The sequence below is a fragment of the Syngnathus leptorhynchus genome, chromosome 14 (genome assembly GCF_054491065.1).
Source record: "Syngnathus leptorhynchus isolate UIUO chromosome 14, UIUO_Slep, whole genome shotgun sequence".
Taxonomy (NCBI): domain Eukaryota; kingdom Metazoa; phylum Chordata; class Actinopteri; order Syngnathiformes; family Syngnathidae; genus Syngnathus; species Syngnathus leptorhynchus.
In genome coordinates this window covers 5,794,260-5,814,729 of record NC_141208.1, presented here as the reverse complement: position 1 = coordinate 5,814,729, position 20,470 = coordinate 5,794,260, and the positions used below count along the sequence as shown (strand labels likewise).

At 39.6% G+C, this 20,470-nt stretch overlaps 1 protein-coding gene across 1 annotated transcript in view; it reads right to left on the bottom strand.

Moving 5' to 3' along the window:
- The window catches only part of clstn2a (calsyntenin 2a), a 50,536-nt gene that overhangs the window by 14,253 nt on the left and 15,813 nt on the right, over window positions 1–20,470 (bottom strand). The window contains exons 2-7 of the mRNA XM_085929709.1: window positions 16,631–16,753; window positions 5,208–5,403; window positions 3,218–3,329; window positions 2,710–2,806; window positions 1,474–1,623; window positions 60–245 (exon numbers count right to left, since the gene is read on the bottom strand). Of these exons, the coding sequence (XP_085785835.1) occupies window positions 60–245; window positions 1,474–1,623; window positions 2,710–2,806; window positions 3,218–3,329; window positions 5,208–5,403; window positions 16,631–16,753 (864 nt within the window). The remainder of the gene's footprint in view (window positions 1–59; window positions 246–1,473; window positions 1,624–2,709; window positions 2,807–3,217; window positions 3,330–5,207; window positions 5,404–16,630; window positions 16,754–20,470) is intronic.

Genomic DNA, 20,470 nt, shown 5'->3' with positions numbered 1-20,470 from the left:
CCACTGCAACCTAATTCTGCCCCCCCTCTCCCCCCAACCACTCAGATGTTTCTACTCACCGCAGAGTTTTTGCAGAGACTTCTCAGAGTACGTTTCCCGGTCGCAGCCCTTCCCGATGTGACTTGTCTGAAGCTCCACCATCACTTTTATGCCAGACAAGGGTTCTCCGCATGTTTCTAAGTGCAACTTGGGAAAGAGACTCTTGCTGCCAGTGCCCGGTTCATAGTCCACACGCTTGTTCCAGCCTGAAGATTCAAAAACAAAACCAAAATGTTATTGTTAGATCATCTGTCTACCTGTGTTGTGCCACCAGTTTTTGAAATATCACTTGCTTGAAGCCTCTTTTTGAGAAGAACTCTGCCAAAAAGTGAGTTGAGCGAGCGTGCCAGTCTGCTCAATGTTTATGTTTACATCTTTTAACACTCTTCGATCAATATGAAGATGACATTTAAAGAAATGTAACTGGTGCAGGATGTCTACGTTTCCAGAATGTGACATTTGATTCATTAGCCTTGTCTATAAAAAAAAAAGACTGCTTCACATAAACTGTAGGGGGGGGATTAGTACTTAATTGGTGTCAAGACATGAATATAAAAGAGGAACTAGTTTTCTGTCTTGTTACAATCCGTTAAGTGGGTGTAACAAGAGTTGCTTTGAAGCTCTAAGGCGCTTCTTAGCTCTTGGCGTGAAACCGCATGACAGGTATATTTAGAAAATTTGTCATTTCCTGTCTTCTTGTTGTCTGGGAGTATTCACGTGTGAGCAAATATACAAACCACAACCATAATGTCTTACACCGGGAAAAAAATGACCTTTCAACTGAGAACAGAGCTAACTACATTTTGGCTAAATGCCGCACGCGCTGTAAAAGGTCGGAGATGTTTTAAAAACGGCAGGAAGAAGCTTTCTGTCTGATTCGAAGTTTCTCACTTTCCTCCCTTGAGTTTTCTTTTTTTTGATCTCCTCCTCACTTTCATTCCTGGCCTGGGTGAGTTGGACTTGTGAGATGCTGTCAGCGCTGACAGGTGAGGTAGCAGGGAAGAGTCGGGCTCCAATTGCAAGCTCCCATGTTGAAGGAAACGCTCCCAGCCAATTTTCTCTCTAGAGCTTTTCTTTCATTATTATTATTATTTTTTTTGGGGGGGAGAGGGTTCCACCACAGGGTTTGATTTCCATGAGAGACATTTGGTCTAAAATGAAACTAAATTCCCGGGAGGAAACGGGTGTGCAGGCTTCAATTTCACACTCACCGGGTTCTAAATATTTCCAGAAAATAATAAACAGTCATTATTGAATTATACAAGCAATATTTCAAGATCCTTGGCTGGTCAAAACAGATTTCTTCACGCTATTTTCAACACTTTATATTGGCTGATAAAAATAACAGATGGTGTGGGGACAGACCAATAACGTTGATTTATAAAAAATAAAAAAAAGTCTTAGGTTTCCACCCGTTGCTTGGTTATTTCTGACCTTGCCACCCAGCTTTGCAGACAGGCTTGACATCAATATGCACGGCCACATCCTCCTTTGCCGTCTTCTGACCGCAGTCAAAGGCTGTCACCAGAATCTTGTAGCTCTGCTGCTTGTCATAGCTCAGTCGCTCTGTGTTTCTGATGTTACCTAAAGGCCACCAAAAACAAAGTGAAAATTAGTCAACACTCTCAGTATTTCCTTATTTGGCAATTCTGGCAGTCCGTGTACAGATCACCTTAGTTGTTTTTATGATTTTTTTAATCATAAAAAAGGGATATATTATGCAAATTGACTTTTTAATTGCTTGTTTACAAGGTTTCTGGAGTAAGATTAAACAAGCAATTGAAGCTTTAATTTTCTACCTATTTATGAAAATGTGTCCGTGAGAGAGTTGTTGTGCTTCTTTGCTAAGGTGTCCCTTCATTGCTTTTCAAAAAGGAAATGTCACTACAGGGGTTGGAAAAGTCGCAACGGTCTTGCTCCACCCCAGTCGTCATGGTAACAAAAGCCGTAGTCTGCATTTGCATCACACAGAGCCCAAAACAATGTGATATGAACCACAGTAATAATTTGTCACCCTTTGTGTTATTTGACCAAAGAACGTCAAAGACTTTTAATTAACAGCTGAGATTTTTACTTTTTTTATTTTTACATATGGCCTTGAAAGAAATATCCTAACACTTTATTTCACCAATATTTAACAAATGCCCCACTTGATTCCAGCCGATCTCCTTTGTTCACAAAATGTCAAGTGTACAGTTTAAATTTTTTTTCCACTTTATTTGATTTGTTACTCCGATTCACTCAACAAAAATATACAGCAAGAGAGAGTCACATAAAGTACATGAAGGCCTTCGGCTGGCCCTCTTCTTTGAATCTTGCTGAATTCATCCAGATCAACACAGTGTGGAAATGGACGTTCATGGAAGAGCAAGCAAATAGCCCAAAGCTGGAACGGTAGACATGCGCTGAATAGAAAACAATTGAAAATCAATCCCAAATATATCCTCCAGCCATCGAGGAAGTGTGCAGAGACATCAGCCTAATAGATCTTGGGTCTAGTTTATTTACGGTTTATTTACTGCTACTACTGACTATGTGAATTATTAATACTTAGAGTAGTGGCAGTACATTGATAATATAACTAATAATGAGCACTTTATCTTGAGGTGAAATGGCCACCCTCTCCTTTCCCTTGCATATTTTGAAACAAATGTTGCACCACAGACTCACCATTGCGGTCGATGGCAAATGGCGTGCCTGGAGTGACAATTTCATAGTTGCAGATCTGACTGTACTGTGGAGAACAGTCCTGGTCCCAAGCCTCCACCTATGACAGCACAAAATACACATCAGCCACTAGCTGCTGGCTACCGAGCAGTGGCGGAACTTTTTTTTTTTTTTCCTAGGGGAGCCATGGGGTGGCCAAGGAGATCACAAAATCTTTCCTACAGTAAATCAGGCAAAATGGAGATGAAAACTTCTAAAAATCTATTTATATATTATAAATTATATTTATATTGTGTAAATATGAGCTGACGTGGCACCTGGTCAGATAATATTTGGACGAGGGGGGGGGGGCAGTGCCCAAGCCCCCATCTACTCTACCTCCGCCAGTGCTACCAAGACTTAAAATGTTATATCAGATAGAAACAGATATTGTTTGTAAATATATGTTGTGATTTTACAGTTATAGCCAATGCAGTTCAATCACAGGCGTCATATACCGTGAGCAAAATACCTGTAAAATGCTGTCATAGATCTTGCCTTCGGTTACTGACGCTTTGTATAGAGGCTCTCGAAACACGGGGCAAAACTCATTGACGTCATCCACCTGAATGTGCACCACGGCCCTAGGAGAAAGCATGAAAGGCAGAGCGGAGGAATGGACGAGAAACATCAGGGAGGGACATGTAGTTTGGAGGTGATTGATGGAGAGAACGAGCAGCAGAGACAAGATGCAAAAAGATGGATGAAGAAAAAAGGGAATCGAGAAATCCATTAGCGGTAATCAAACTTAATTAAAACCTTTTTTTGCGGTCTATGTTAAGAACACCGAATGAAGACAAAGGGGGCATTTATAGGAGAATACAGTCAAGTCCTAAAAATAGAGACCCGTCCATTTCTCTGGAACACCTGCGATGAAATTTGCTTTGCAGAATTTCCAACCGAAGCAATGATTCACACAAGTTTGCTTTTTCCGTGACCTTCCCTGTAACTTATGTCTGAGGACGCACATCTGGCAAATTAATGACATTAGCTTAATGAGGCCTATTTAGAATGTCATGCCGTGATAAGGACACATACACACACACACATACGGACAAGCCGCGCCATTCATCTTCCACCAGAGAAATTCATCCCAGAGCTCCCCGAGCTCATAAATTTCGCTTTACCTCGCCGTCTCTTCGTACCTTCAATACCAAGCCAACAGCATTCAAATTTTCACTGCTTGTATGAGTGAAGCGGCAGCCGCTTTGATTTGATACTGTCAATGCCAGACGCCATGTATGTCACTGTCAATCACAAAGAACGCCTGCACGTTCTCCGACGTACACGGGTGGGCACGCAATCCTGTCAACAGACGTCGTCAGCACGCCTGAAGTGACGGCGCTCGATGAAAAGGAGGACAGATCCAGAAGGGCTGAGCCGCCGCCAGTACAAGGAAATATTATCATGGCAAGCATAAGTACGTGTTATCATTTATCGTGGGGGTATACATTCCAGAATAGATGATTTGAGTCAATCTATTAAGAGGAATACATCAATTTAAAAAATTACAAAATCTCAAGAGGTTCGCAAAACAATAACAAAACATTCTTCAGAAAATGCTTCAGGGGGATGGGATGTGGGGGGGGGGGGGGGGGAAATAATTCCAGGACAAATCTGAAACTATCCAAAAGTCTGGTGTTATTAAATAAATAAATGTAAAATAAATGAAAATAAATAATCTGGTATGACATCTGGGGCAGAGCAAAGCATATTTCAGGGTGACCCGTGCCCGTGCAACCCCCCTTCTAGCTCTGCCACTGCTGCTGGAAAACATAGAAAGAATTCCAATAGAAGAAAAAAGGCTAACTGTTAGCTTAACTGGTTACCACATTACATTTTCAAAGCCATAGCACCAGGCTACTTCCAGAACTGGAGTAACTACTGCTGACCTGAACGAAAAATAATTTTAGTTCTACACCAGAGGATTGCAGCTGTGTCTCACTCCTATAAATCTGGATTGAATTTTTTTTTTTGTCTACATGTGAAAGCTTTTGTGCATTTGACAGGCTCTCCGGAAATCATTTGTGTAGCTGTCTTAGTAGCTTTGATGCAAAAGTATTATTCATGTTCTAGACTAGCTTTTGTCTTGTATCTCACCTCAGATGTTACACACGTGACTCATTCCAAGCGAGAGAGCATTAGCGTTACGAGACAGCTTGAATAATCGCCTTTGTTATAACTGCATTTCCATTGTGCGGCAAAATAAATCGGTGACGGCAAAACAAAGGCGCCCGCAAAGCCGTCATACACAAATGATTATTCCAACTAGAAAATTATACCATTTTCACAATCTCTCAATTCATGTCAAGTAGATCTTATAAATTACAGTTGCAATTATTTTGTCATGTAGGATTTTCTGGCTTTGAGTCAATGGGAAACAATTTGAAGTGTCGACATTGATGAAATAATACGAGGGCTGAAAAAATTGTCGTGCATGCTCCACACAATGCCGCACTCACTTGTGGGATTTCTTCCAGTCGGCCCCACCGGGTCCAGCTCCGCAGTCGTAGGCTTGGATAATGAATGTGTATTCCTTCTGGCTCTCGCAGTCCACAGGGCCACTGGCTCTCAGTACGCCTTCTCCTGAGGTGCGATTCAACACCACTGCCTCGAAAGGAATGTCCTGGCCATAAATCTTAAAGGCACAAATTTCCCCTAAAAAGACAAGCAAAAAAAATGGAAGTGTATATATATTTTTTTTAAAGTGAGTAATTACTTGACACTAGCAATGCATGTTACTTTTGGCGTCAACAAATGACTTAAATGTGATCTTATTTTAACCTTGACCTTTGTCAACCATATCTAATCTGTACGAGTCCATCGGTGAAAGCAGAACTGCCTTTCCGAGCAAGGCTTAGATATCACAATGAAACGAGAAAGACCCCAACTCGTGGGTCAAGGCCGTATCAACAAAATAAATGAAAGGGGTGGACTTGATGAGATATAAAGATATCAAAGTGAAGAGATGAATCAAGAACACGTCGAATATGGAAATGTCATTCATTCGTTACAGCCTCCCTTCCAATTAAGCCGTTAGCCACTCTGTCATTTTCAAAATGGCCGCCTCCCTGAGATGGAGAGAAACAAGTGGCTTTTTATGCTTGATTAATATTCCACAAACGCAGAATTAATCCAAATGCAGTATTTTGACAAGCGCTGGTATATAACACTGTCTATTTCTTTTAACCTGATTAGATTTTTTAAAAAAAACACCCATTCTCTCGAGCTGAGGTTTTGGAGTGTTCATGGCCATTGTTTATTCCTCGTTTGCTCCTCCGAGTCGAGTTTGCGAGCAGGTTGTAATGTTTACACGTGCGAGACGACCAATAAACGAATTGAGGGGAAAACATTTCTCTTAAAAATACAACAAACAACAACGTGACCAAGTTTGTGGATAGCAGTGAAAAGTTACTTCCACGTCACACTTTGTGGATGGATGAAAATCCATTTTCCGCTCCATCCATTGTAGCAAATATTTCTGGATTCAATTTTACAGTGGAATGCAAATTGAGTTACGCTGAGGACTGAGGAAGTGGCAAATGCGCGGCTGGATATGTAAATGGTCCAGATTTCGTCTCTTCCTATTTTTTATACTGAGTCAGCAAACATGTACATAAACATACACGCCCTATGCATTCATTTCATTTCTTGCCACTTAGCTTGTTTCTCAGCACTCCACCCCTAAGGGAGCACTTCAAATTCACTCAGACGTAATTTATGGATGAAAGCCAAGTCTAATCTTTGGGCCGGTACGGCAGAAGGTAAAGGCTCGCTTTTTAAAGTCAACGTAATAACGCTATCGTTTGGGCTCACGGCTAAAGGAAAGAGGCCGTGACAATAAGGCTAATGACAATAATGTAAAATAAATGTTGCAGTAACAGAAAATGTCAAGCTGTCAATAAGTGAGTACGTATTATTACGCCAAACATCTTAAAGTTTCACTTGAGTATGCCAGGAACATTTTTAACAAAGTACTAAATGTGGGGAAAATTAATTAGTGTCTAAAAAAATCAATTAAACATGAGACCGATGTAAAGTTGTAAGAGGTTGCCTGTAAAATCTAGATGGAAATTTTAACAATGTCATTAAGTCCTTTTCCACGATAGCTTTTTCTTATAAAGTGTCTAGGGGTGTCGTCTCAAATAGCTTTTATAAGCATAAGGACAGCCCATTTGGATTCAATTAAAAAAAATCCACAGGTAAAAACACCCAAAGCCCTGTAAAGTGAAAATAAATATTTTTATATTTGACACATCACAGAGAAGAGTGCTATTAACAACTTTGCCAAATTTGAATGACTAATCATGTGATAACGAGGCGCTCTAAAGATTTATTTTCAGAATGTAGCTAGCTAGCTAGCAGAGCAAAGTGTATCATTTGCACAAAATGAATATGACATCGCCTCCATGGACAGGAAACCTTGTAACATAATTGAAACAAATTGGTGGAGGAATGAAGCCTTGACTTTCTATTTGGAGTGACAAGTTACTTTCCCAATTAACGCCTCGCCAGTGGGACACATCCACCTTAATCAGCTTTTAGTAGTTTAACAATGTGAAGTATCACTTCTAATCAGGATTGTGATTCTGTCACCGGTACTGGCGACTGTGCTGTGATGAAATGACACCGAAAGTGAAAAGCACTGAGGCGAGCACCAATGTGATGGAAAGGAAAAAAATTATATATATATATATTTATTCATCACATTGGTCTATATCGGGGGTGTGTGTGTATGTATATATATATATATATATATATATATATATATATATATATATATATATATATATATACATATATATATAAAAACTTAAATATATATAAATATTAAATATACTTAAATATATAAATATTAACTTTTATATTTATATATATATATATATATATATATATATATATATATATATATATATATATATATATATATATATGTGTGTGTGTGTGTGTGTGTTTCGAAAACAAAGTAAAGTTATTTGAAATTTTTTAGTCCTGGTGTCTCCAATACAAATTGTAATTTCTCTGTAAGGCATCAAAATATTTTTGTAGTCTTTCGTATGATACTATACTGCATTTCCATCGATTTTAAGCAAATACTTCAAAAGCTTTAAACTGATGAAGCCTGTGTTTCCCAGGCAGAGTATCAGACGGTCTTAAGCTTTGATTCCTTCATTCCCTCAACTAAGCTCACACTCGGCCCACATCTTTGCATTTAATTAATGACAGACTGGCGCATCATCTCGCTCCTGACTGTCGAGATACGACCAGATTCCTACTGAACACACACGCATTTTTATCTCGGTTAAGAAGGTGATGTGGTTAATTGTCATTTGTTTGCTTGGTATAATCCTGAATAATTTGTGCAAATTGTAAAAGCTTTTTTTTGTTGTTGTTGTATTAGAGCGTGTGTTGCAGTCTCAGATGATCTGTAATACTATCCGCCTACTCGCATAATGAACATTTATTTAAATATCTAGTTTCTTTTGAGCACAACCATCCTCTATGTTCGAGCCGCCTTTTTTTGAGGGAGGTGCAAGAAAAAACTGAAAACAAATGAAGGCTTTCTGCTAAGCCATTCAACTGCGAGCTTAAACAGGATTTTCTCTCTCGTCTCAAGGTTTTCCCGAGGTCATGATGAGGACATTAAGTAGACTGAAGGATAAGATATTTAAAAAGTTAGCTTAGCCGCAGCGCTGGAGTTATTTATTTATTTATTTATTTATTTATTCATTTATCGCCACAGCCGGATTCGCGCTTTGATCCGCTTATTTCTGGACAGCAAATGAAGTCATAATTAATGATGCTGCCATGCAGCCAAGAGTTTCAAGACTTCCAAGATTTTCTCTTGCAAAACATGATGAATGATACTGTTAAGGTCTAATGAACACATTTTATTTTTGGACCAATTAGTTGAATGATGAAAATCTGTTTTAAAAATGACATATTGCAAGTACTTCTAAAACGTCTCCAAAACTATATATATATATATATATATATATATATATATATATATATATATATATATATATATTTTTTTTTTTTTTTTTATGCGGAAGGACAGTGCAATGGGTGTCTTGTCAGTGAAAGAGTGAGTTGGGGAGAGAGCGATTCATCAGTCCCAGCAGGCTCACTCACATCATAGGTCACCTCTTAATTGCATTTGGGGAAGTAGTTACACCAACCACTTGACCTCAGGGTGACAAACTGACACCTCTCACAGATGTGCACATGCCACCACATTAAGATGCATACTCGGGTTTGCCATTCCTCCAGAATCATCAGGCGAGCATGATACGACCATAGAAAAAAAAAAGAAGTCTGCTGATATACAATAAAACACCTGCTAAACTGTTAGTAGAAAACAAATAATAACAATAATCAACAAGTGAAATCAAACGCTAAAATTCTCCAGTAAAAACATGTAAATGACCAAAAGTACGAGAAGAGTAAATTTTTTATAACAACGTATCATTACTTCCGTGGTTTTGTAAATTGCTAAATCTGTAATTGTAAAGTGGAGTTCCAGCAAATTGTTACTGTACGCTAGTTGCTAACGTTGACTCCAGAGACAACTAACAGGTGTAAGCAGCACTGCACACCTCTTCAATCATCTCGCATTATGCCCTCTTATTTCTTCTCTCGGGGATTTCACTATGATAAGCAATTATTCACATCTTATCACACGCCTGCACTCAAAGGCACTTCCTTTTAGCAACAGTCGCTGGTTGCTCCCTCCTTTACAGAGCTGTGTGCACGCAATCACTTGACTGTTAAATGGCTTTTTGGGACTTTGAGTTAAGATGTTTAAGGCACATTTCTAGACTAAATTTCTGATTGTTATCTCATTCCATTTTATGTCTACGTGTGCTCCACCACCATTTGTGTTCAAATCCATTGCTTCAAAAATAGCGACTATCAATGTCGTCTTGCATTGTGTGTCAGCCATTAGCAGTGCAATAATGTCAGCATGTAATTCTCCTTGTCTAATGTTTAGCTTGGGAGCTGATAAAATATGACAGGTGGCATTTAAGAACCCCTGGAGATTTGATGCACGCAAACACACTTTTAGTGAAACGTATAAAAGGAGAGCTTCAAGTCATCATGTGACACAGCTGGGTGCTGCCATGTGGAGTGACGCATTTTTGCATTCAGCCTTTATCAAGAAATACATTTAGAGGCAACATCTGAAGAAGAGCTAATGAGCAAGACACTTTGGCTGTGCTGGCAAGGACAACTTAATAACCAATATGCCATCTTTCATTGATCACCGCATGCTAGTTAACGATTGACATCGTAGACCATCCTGCAACGTCTCACGCATGATTACCCGTCACGTTTAATCATCTGTGTCAGATGAAGACTTTTATTTTAATAAGGAAAAAAAAACCTGTGGCTTTTATTTCTTATCATACTAATAAGAAAGTCAAATTGCTCCTGTGATGCCCTTGATTGGAGGTTGTGATAAAACTGGTCAACAGCAAATCTTCCTCAGAGATAGCTTTATTACTCGAAACATAATTTTGATTTTTTTTTTTCAGCACATCATGTTTTTGATTTATTGTTTGACCTATAACGCTTGCATAGTATAAATGTTACCATAAATACTACTAAATATATTACGGTAATAAATATTACACTATTGTGTTATCATTATTATCAATAGCAGCTGACTGACAAGAAACATGGGCAGATTCAGTTTCCGCTATTTGCTATTAAAAAAAAAAAAAAAGAAACTTCTGTGAAAAGCTTTTCAATTTGTCAATGTGTCATTTTCCAGAGCTGGAAGAGTGTGTGAAAGTATACATCAGTTGGATGTTCGACTCGGTCCTGGTTAGCCTCTGCCTCGCTGCCCTCTTCCATTACTCCGTCAATCATTTGAAATTTCCTTTCTGCCCGCTTTTTTGTATCCTCCTTTTGGGCGGTGTGACAAACGTTATTTCACGTGAAATAAATGGACAGTGGAGAAAAAGGTGACGCCATGGAAAATGGGGTATTTTCTTGGCATCTCACCCGTTCACCTGCTCACCACCCCCCACCCTTTTGGGGGTCTCTGCAACTCATTCCTACACCCAATTTCCCAAGCGGTTTCCCATTTCAGACCCTCGCTGTTATCTATCACCCCGAGGCAGGCAAGCCTTGACTCCGTCTCTAAATTAGCGCCTAGCGAATGAGACATAAAGTGGGGGGGTAATGTGCTGAAAATTAGCCAATTACAATCATTACACTGCCATAATTGACCCTGGAGACCCTTGTCCGGTAAAATACACTCTGCCTCTCGGGCCGAGCGTGTGTGCGTGTTAGTGTTTCAGACCAGTAATTAAGTAAAAATTGGACCTGGAGGATAGATTGTAATTCATATCATAGCAACACTCAACCAGCTGCCTAGCAACCTTTTTGGAGACCCGGATCCTTTTTCATAGTAAGTGTAAGATAGAGAGTATGGAATGTCAACCAAAGAACCTGTACTAAATATGTTTTGGATTAGTTGACCAATTTACAACCTCATACAAAATACTACCAATGTGTGTGTGTGTGTGTGTGTGTGTGTGTGTGTGTGTGTGTGTGTGTGTAAGCCCAGGATTCCCTCAACCAATTCCAGCTAAATAAAACACATGCATGCTCTGAATTCTAGACGACTTCAATGGACCTTTTGCTCTGTCCTCATTTATCTTGGCTTTCCCTCTCTATCTCTCCATCTCGTTTTCTGGCAAAAGCGATGTTAATCTCAAGGTCTCGCCATCTGAAGCATTACTGTTGGGTTTTCTCACCTTGAAAGGGAACACTAAGACACGAGTCAGTGGGGGAGATGACCACGTACTTCCCCCCCCCCCCGAAAAAATAAATCATCATGTTGACTTGACTGCTTCTATTATTCTGACATTGATCGCGTTGTTTGAAATGTGGGTGGCTAACTCTGGATTATTCTAAGAGAGGGTGACATTTTACGCTTGCGACGCCCCCTGCTGTCGACTGAAATGGACATCAAAGTGCCCGCGTGCTCACGTTGCGAACGTCACAGCTCACCTGTTTTTCCTGCTGAGGTTAGTGTGATGTGCTACAAAGGTTTAAAAAGCAGATTATCCCATTTCATGCTCACATGAACAAGGAAAATGGTACAAGGAAGATATGCAAATTGCCGTCTAATTAGCCTGTCAAGATACAGAAGCCCCATCAAGTCTCTGCGAAACACTGGAGAATTCACAAAACGACTGGATTAGCTTCAGCTACTTTTCACAGGGCAATTCATTAAGCATTTTCAATTTAAGAGGATGGGGGGGGGGGGGGGGGGGCCGAGTTCTTCCAGAATTCATTTTGCGTCAAGAAAAGCACTTTCCCCAGCCAAATCGCTTCCGCTTCACCTTCCACTCCACACAATTTTCAAGTGCGAGTACATTTGTGCCCGCTCATCTAGAAAATATTTTATGAAGTCAGGGTTCACGTCGGTGATGTTGAACCTGCCAGAGAGGGGCTTACATTTTCTGTCTCGCTCATCCCCAAGGTGCTTGTTGTTGTTGTTGAGGTCAAAGGCTCACATGTTCTTTCACATCACAGTCATCTAAATATAGACTGGCGTTAAAAGCTTTTTGCTAAGTTAAAAAAAATACAATTCAGGTAAAGAAGGAGCCTACAGAGCATAGCAGATGGACCTAGTTGTGATACTCCCGATGACTCATCCGTATCTCGGGTCATGTAAAAAATGAGGACAAGCATAAGTCGTGGCTTCCTATTCGTCGGACTCCCGCAAACCGCTGTAGTTAGGTTAATGATGTGCGAGATGTGATAGTGAGGCAGTTAGACGCCGCGTGACATTTCAACAAATGAAGCTTACTTTGTTTGCAGGCAAACACTTGTGGCTCCAGGTTGGATTCTTTTGTTATTCTATGTTATCGCTTAAATGGGGCTCGAAAGGATATCGGTGATTTTGTTGACAAATAATTCTCACAGTAGCCCCGTTGCAAGCGTAATCCTTCGATTGTACACTGAGAGGATTTAGAATCGCGTTTAAGCTCTTGAATCAATTCATTTGTCAATGGAATGTTGAAATCGGAATCACCGCTCTTCAACATATCAGCTCTGAGGTAAATGTGCTTCTCACTGACATTTCATTTGGGGAGGTTTAAACTCAATTAACATTTAGAGGTAAAATGTTACAGTTTCCCTCAAGTGATTTCATCCAAAAAACGTTTTTACAATCTTATCTCCTGAGATTTTTTTTTTTTTTTTTACATACAGTGATTCAGATATAAAACAATAAGTGCAGAGTTAACAAGGTGATAAAAATAATGAGATTCAACAAAGACCTGTGAAAAGATTCTGTCTGGAAAATTCAGTTTTAACATGCAAATGAGAAAATCAAAATATCATTCTACAACAACAAACACAAACTGGCGACAAAGCACACATATTGTCTAAATGAAACTCCTCGCCTCACGTCGACAAAGTTCATCGGCTTCAAGCTACCACAAGAGGGCAGCATAGCACATATTTTGTCTTCGGATGACAGACAAAACAAAGACGAAAGTTCAAAACATTTTTGCTCATTTCAGTTCTCTTCTTTTGACCTTCCTCTTTTACACGTATATCCTGAATTCCGCCCTCGCTTTGCAAAGATCCAATTGTCTCCCCTCGGGAACTTTAACGCTTCATTTATTTTTCGTTCACATTTCACAGATTCAGTTTTGTATGGTATCACGGTCTAATTATCACCGTCTGGAAAAAGACTGACAAGTCTTGCTGTGAGGAAACAACACAGTAAACGAATCCAAACTAAATCTATCATCAGTAGCAACACACAACTTAACAAACGGCTACATTTGAACAGAAAATCAATTACTGTCACTCCATAAGAACCATTTCCACTAACGTCCGACCCTTTTGTCAGATTCACAAGCTTTTTTTCCTCGTCTCGAACTCCCTTCGACTTGTGAACTTCCGTCTTTTCCTCAAAGGCTTTGCCGTGAGTTCGTAATGGCGTGCGAGCGTGTGGTCAAAACAGGCCTGCACTCGCAGCGCTGCTGCGGCTGCAAAAGTATCCAGCGGAGCCGTTAATGGAGCACTACAGATGCCGTGCTGCTTTCATAATGTCACACGAGCCAGCGCCAATGTTACAATGCCGAAAATGATGTTAGTTTAACCCTTCTTGTCTCCTTTTGATTCCACTCTGTTTAACGGATTAACAATTTGTATTGCAATCATCTTCTGGAGGTCTCAAAAGTGACCCTGAGGATAAATGATAGTAAATTTGAAGGTAAAAAGACGCAACAAGCTCTCTTGACCATAAGGGGCGATAGACATTATTCAATAATACGAGAGACGTGGGCTTGAAACAAATGAAACAAATCAATTCTTAGAGGCCTTACGATGGAGCCATTATCACAAATGTGAGATAGACAGAAGCTCCAGCTTCCTGCCCTTCACTACCAGACTCCCATTATCGCTAATACTTGCTCTCGTCTTTCAGCGGTACTGAATTCACCTGCGCCACGCGTAGTGTTTTCCGATCGATTACTCCGGGCTGTCTATTTTTCCGGGACTAGAGCAAGTCTTTCTTTTTGTTGTTTGTCTGTCAAAGCAATCAATGAGCAATACTACAGAGTTTTCTGTAAATTTTGAAAGCATAGGAACAATCAGACACTGTTCGTTGATGGAATCAAATCTAAGTTTTGAGTAGGTAAGTATATAAAAAGGTGTATCTACAAATGTCCATAACATGTATTTCTATGAAATCACATTCAAAATCACATAGCTAAATTAAAGTATGAATTTTTCTGGCTTCATCAGAAAATGTCAAGCATTGCAATCATTTTTTGTTTTTCATCTTTGAGAGGGGAATTGAAAACTAAAGTGAGCACATAATCTTGTAATTGTGTTCAGAATGAGCCGATTACCTTCAAACTCATGTGTAATGAGTCAGCTCACAACTGCCACCATTTAAAGTGCCTCTCATTAAAAAACATAACAATAAAAAACTTCTGTTGAATTTATAGGTCACATAAATAGCAGATTTAAAAAAAAAAAAAGATTTATCTTTTCGTCATCTTTTAGGTTGCATAAACTTAGCATCTGTAAAGGGGTGTGTAGACTTTTTATATGGCCAGTTTTTTTCATTAGCAAAAGAAATACACAATTTACGGAATGCATTTCCCAAAAAACACTTTGATACACGGCCACTGGGCAACAGTTTTGATGCGGGACAAAAAGACAAATGGGGATTGGCCCAGAAAATTGCATTCCATGCATGGGAATGCCTGTCTGTGTTCTTTTTTTTTTTTTCTTTTGTGATGATGCTCACACAATTTCGTTATCCATCTGTCTATTCCACATTTTCCTTCCCAGCGCGCTCTTGTTTCTCTCCAGCTGCATCAGTTCCATTCCCCCGCTCTGCAGAGGAAATACTGTCGTGCACACCGGCAGGCTATTCTGGTACCATGATGAATGGGGAGAATCTATGCCTGTTGACTGCGTTCCCGAGATAAAGAATGGGCAAAAGGAAACTGACTATTTGCTTCATGGTAACCTCGAGTCCACTGCAACCATCCCTCATACTAATTTGATTGAGAAGCCTTGCTCGATCCTCACACCTTTTTGCTCAAAAGGCATCACAGAGCAGTTCCAATTTATCCCTACACATCACGTTTAAAGGGGGAGGCCACTGTGGGGAGCTTCAATGAAATGTGAAGCCGCAGGGGAGGGAAGGACAAGACATGAGTCAAAAAGCAATGAGAAGAAAGAAAAGTGCAGAGGGTGTGGATTGGATGCACAAAAGAAAGGTTGCGGTGACAGAAAGTTGAAGATTGGGAGAGATGGCAACTATTGTTGTCACTTGCCTCCATGCAATTAATGAGGAAGCAGAGGTAAAATCAGCTAGGTAAACATGTTATTAGTGTGTCAAAACTATGCACTGCCGCAGTTAGGGGGGGGGGAGGCAGGGGGAACCACCCCCTCCCCTCATCCTGGAATAAAAGCATAGCCAGACAGTGAATCCATGAAGAGAAAAGCCCGAGTGCTAGCATAGCTGTAGACAATTGTTTAAAGAAGATAAATTGTGAAGGAGCTCCAGCATTTTTCTTAAGTCTCCTTGGTAGCTATTGTGAGACTTTCAGTTAGCGCACATTGAGGGAATGAAATATAGTCAGTCAACAGCGATGGCACAGAGCTGCAGCAGCTCCTCTCGGGCAAAATAGCTAAACAAATTTGACCTTTTGCCGTTCAGCAAACAAAGCGTTAATCGTGGAGGCGGGGGGGGAAAAAAAATCTAATCAAATCTCGTTTGCGTCTTGTCTGCTGTTTTCTTCACCTTTTCAACCCTATTGGCTTCTCATTAGCTATTCAGTCGCTAAGTTAAGCTGTCTCGTCTAATGTCACTGTAAGTTTGACTCTATTGGCTCGGTAAAGCTCGCGAGGAGAATTTTATAAGCGTTTTTACACTTATCAAGGTCAAGCGTGCAAACAGAGCGCCTCTGACTTAGCATTATAAAAGTCATCTTTGGCAGTCCAAAAAAAAAAATTAACAAACAAATATAAAGTTGAATATCCATTTTCCATGGTTGTCAGCGTCGGGATTAATAGAAACCATTTGTCCATAATGAGCAGTTAAGTGCTCACTGCCAGAAAGGCTCTTTGTTTGCCTTGGAGTCTGCGAATAATTTATCAAATTATAACAGGCCGCTCGCCATCTCATTCCCGTCACTGTCAGCTCTGCAATAATCGCATGGCTGCCTCTTATAAGACAACCCAATCAACATCTGAAAGCCTCGTCGGCAGATGAGCTTCATAATTATGTTCTTCTGTCATCGTTACATGTTAACTCATTGGCCGGCATCTTTGAGCTCTGTCACGCTGCCAGGCGGAAAGATTATTCTAATATTTGTGTGTGTGTAGCTACCTGCATAGGGAATTGGCGCATCCTTGTCAAGAGCAACAAGCGGAGGGTCCAGCAGCACGGTACCCATGTTTTCCGTGATCACGCCGTGGTAAGAAGCTTCTATCCACGGTTTGTGCTTGTTGACTGTGGAAGAAAAAAAAAAAAGATATTAATCTTCCTGTTCCTGTTTAACGTTTTACTTGAATGCACATTTCAATTTAAAGCAAGGCTTGCAAGGATTGTTTTTGTAATTCACATGTTTCTTTCCACTGCACATCATGTCATCTGGACGTCCTGAGTGAATTCAAAAGATTTTGGAATGAGGCAGTTGGAGGGAATGGAAGAAGGGGAAAAAAAAATATTGCTACGCTTCCATCTTTGTGATTGATCTCGGTGATAGCGGAAACAGTCAAACACAAAACAAGTCAAATTTTTTTTTTTAACAAATTTCTTTGGACTAAAACTGCCACGTAAAAAAACAATATCCTATTTTTCCAACCACAGAATAGAATGCTCAATATCTCAAACAGCAAAAGTACTAGTCATTATTTATTAAACATGCAGTAGTGTTAAAAAAATATATAAAAAATCTACAAAATAAAATATAATAAATAATATATGATAAATAATAATATAATAAAAAAATTCACTAAAAACTACATAGTAGAAAGCATTAAATCCTAATTTTTACTTATATTTGATATCATTGTATATTTGCCACCAAATGAGAACATGACATTATCAGTCAGTGGGATTTAAACAAGGTCATACAAATAACACAGAGCATTCCTTCAAATATGACCTCCACTCACATGAACACCTCGGCTTAATTAGTTCAGAGATGGCGCCTCGTACTTTATAAACACCCCTTCGTAAAACCGACATCGGCTAGTTCAGTAAATAAACGCCCCCCGGCCACTATTTGAGGAAATACAGCACAGGGCAGACAGCAGCGCCGTCTATTATGTTAATAAAACCTTCACAAGATGTTTTCTCGCAAGTGAAAACCTTGTAGCTCACGAATGAGACTCAAAGCCAATGAATATTCTCTCATCGGATCCTTTTAATCCGAGTTATCGCTTTGGGTGTGGAGAAGAAAGTAAAGCCCTGTGCCACACGACTTTAAGTACAGCAGATGATCTGGAGATTAGCGCAGATCACATCACAAATAATTACTGACAGCGTGGATTAAAGTCCCTCCCACTTTCCATCTGCCCAATCCAATAAGTGCATAGCGGCCTAAAAAGAAAAATTACAGTGTTCATCTCAAGTGTGCAATTGTTTAGCGAGTTCTGCATTCTGTTTTCCATTCCTGACAAAGAAAGGAGAGTTGACGCTTTCGAAACTAAATCAAATCCAACATGATATTCTATTCTCTATTGAAAAGATGATTTGAAATATATCTTGCATAACTTCAAAGTCATCATTGATGCACGCAAAGGTGTTTGTCCTTGACGTTCTTGCTTTTGACTTTATAAAAGCATCTGACGGCAAACAAAGCCTAACAGAACATCTGCGCTCGTCTCAGCGTCGCCGTGTCCATTATGGAGGTCTAATTTACTTACTGGGACATTGAAAATGGACTCCACCAGGCCTGGTTCAAATCTCTTATGGCAGAAGAAGTAACTGGAATCCATAAACAAAATGCTGGCCTGTCTTGTCCAGTCATTGGAGCCCTTCTGCTACTTAAATTCAGAATGTGACAAATTCACCCCTGAGGAAAACTAGAATATTTGCGTCTGTTAACCCCATAAATAAAATCAAAATGCAGCCGCCGTCATTGTTTTATAGATAATCCAAACATCTGGTAGTGTTCCAAAAATGGAAAAATAGGAGATATGACTTGATAACCTTTCCATCCAGCCATTTATTTTCCCTATCACTTGTTGTAATCAGGCGTAACTGTATCTGCATAATAATAATAATAATAATAACAGTAACAGAAGATGAATGGATAATAATAATATTATTAATAATAATACCGACCACGGCAGTACATTATCCATACAGAGCCGACATTACAGCAATACCAAGAGCATCAACGGTGACTTTTAAAGTCTTAACGCTGAAGTGTAAGATGCTTAGGATGAAGAGTGTAATTACGCATATTGACTGCCGCATGTAGTCCTTGGTTAGAAACTGCCGGTGGCTCATTTTCAGGACATTAATTCTTCCCACACGCTCTCTGAGGACGCTTCCTGTCGTTTGCGGTTGAGATTTGTAGGATGTCCTTTTTTTTTTTCTTCTAATTTTGTGTTGTTATTTCGAAACAATGAACTTAAAAGGCTATTACTCTGCTCTTGTCCCGTCACAAGTCAAGAAGCCACCCACATGGAAAGATAATTATTTTCCAGAGCATTTTGATGGGTAGGATATACAGTGAGCAAACCCGTTATGGTGAATGTGCCCAGTCAGCAGAATTATTGGAAGACAAAAGGGTGAGGGGGGGTTAGGCAGCTACAGAAAAAGTCAACAACGTGGAGGCGGAAAACAACATCCAAAAGCGAGAATTGGAAAAACATCCAACTTACATGGGCGTGATGACAATTTTTTTGCAGCTTTGGCATATTTTTCTTCCAGCTAGCTAGATGTACACAACAAATAAGTGTGGATTAGGTCAATGTATACATGAAGTAAACTTAACCTTTACGAATGATCTCGAGCACTTATGACCCCTCCGTGTCACATAGCCCACAGAAAAAAATAAACCGAACTGTATTTTTCGATTGCATAGGCTAATCGCTAAGCAATACAGTGTGCTAAATGATTGGGAGGCTTATTTTGTATTCTCATTTAAACTCAAATGAATTGACTATTGCTTAATATATAAATGTGCATGAACTTTTTCAAAATGTTAATAGTCATAAATACTTTTCATATAATTACAGTATGATAACGGCATTTTTTTCTGCTTTTGTAATCTCCCTGGAGGCCACAGCGCCCTCAGCATTTGCTTTAAGTAACCTTAAAGGACAAGCAACAGTAGCTGGGCAAAAAAAGCCACACAAAAGGATGACAGCAAAGAAGTGAAGTGAAAGTGCAGTGAAAGGAAATTACAATAAAGTGAGATCAGAGAATGGGACAGAAATGAAGATGGCGGCAGGGGTGATCTCCATTAACTGAGAGTAGCTGGCAGTGAGAGGAGCTGACATGCATGCTGTGTGAGTGACCGCGTGGAATTACAAACTGTTCCACTTGAACGACTTGTCACTATCTCGCCATGCTCATGCTGATTGGAGTCTCTTTTTTCTTGGGAGGGGGGCCAAGGATATTTCAGGGTGTCCACAAAATATATATATTTTTTTATAAACCCCAAAAATCCTTCAGAAAATTCAGATAAAGATTCCTATGGGAAATGGATGGAATTGTAGGGAAACAAATTCTCAGGAAAAGATATCCAAAAATCAATAATCATAACACTGAAGAAATATCACTATGTTCCAACAGCTTTATATAACAGTGAAACTGTACTGTCCAACACATAGCCATATCCAAATGGCTAAACTGCTAACAACAAAAGTGAGCACACCCCTAATTGAAAACTACTCACAGGAAATGGACCGGCCGTTCGGGAAGCTCCTGAAAATTCCTAATGGTCTATATAAATGTAGATTAAGGAGGAATCAAAAATTCCAATTCTGTTCTGAGCTGATAAAGTTATAAAATGATGTGCAACACCAGAAGTTGTAATATGAAACCCAGTTTCATCCTGATATGATTACTTCCAAAAGTGGATTGTCAGAAACACATCTTACAAATCTCATCAGATCAGGATGCAATTTGTTGTGCTTCTGTGGGATCTTATTACATTGGAGTCCTTTCTTCATTTGGTTATGAAACTCTTTTGAGCTATTCAAGCAT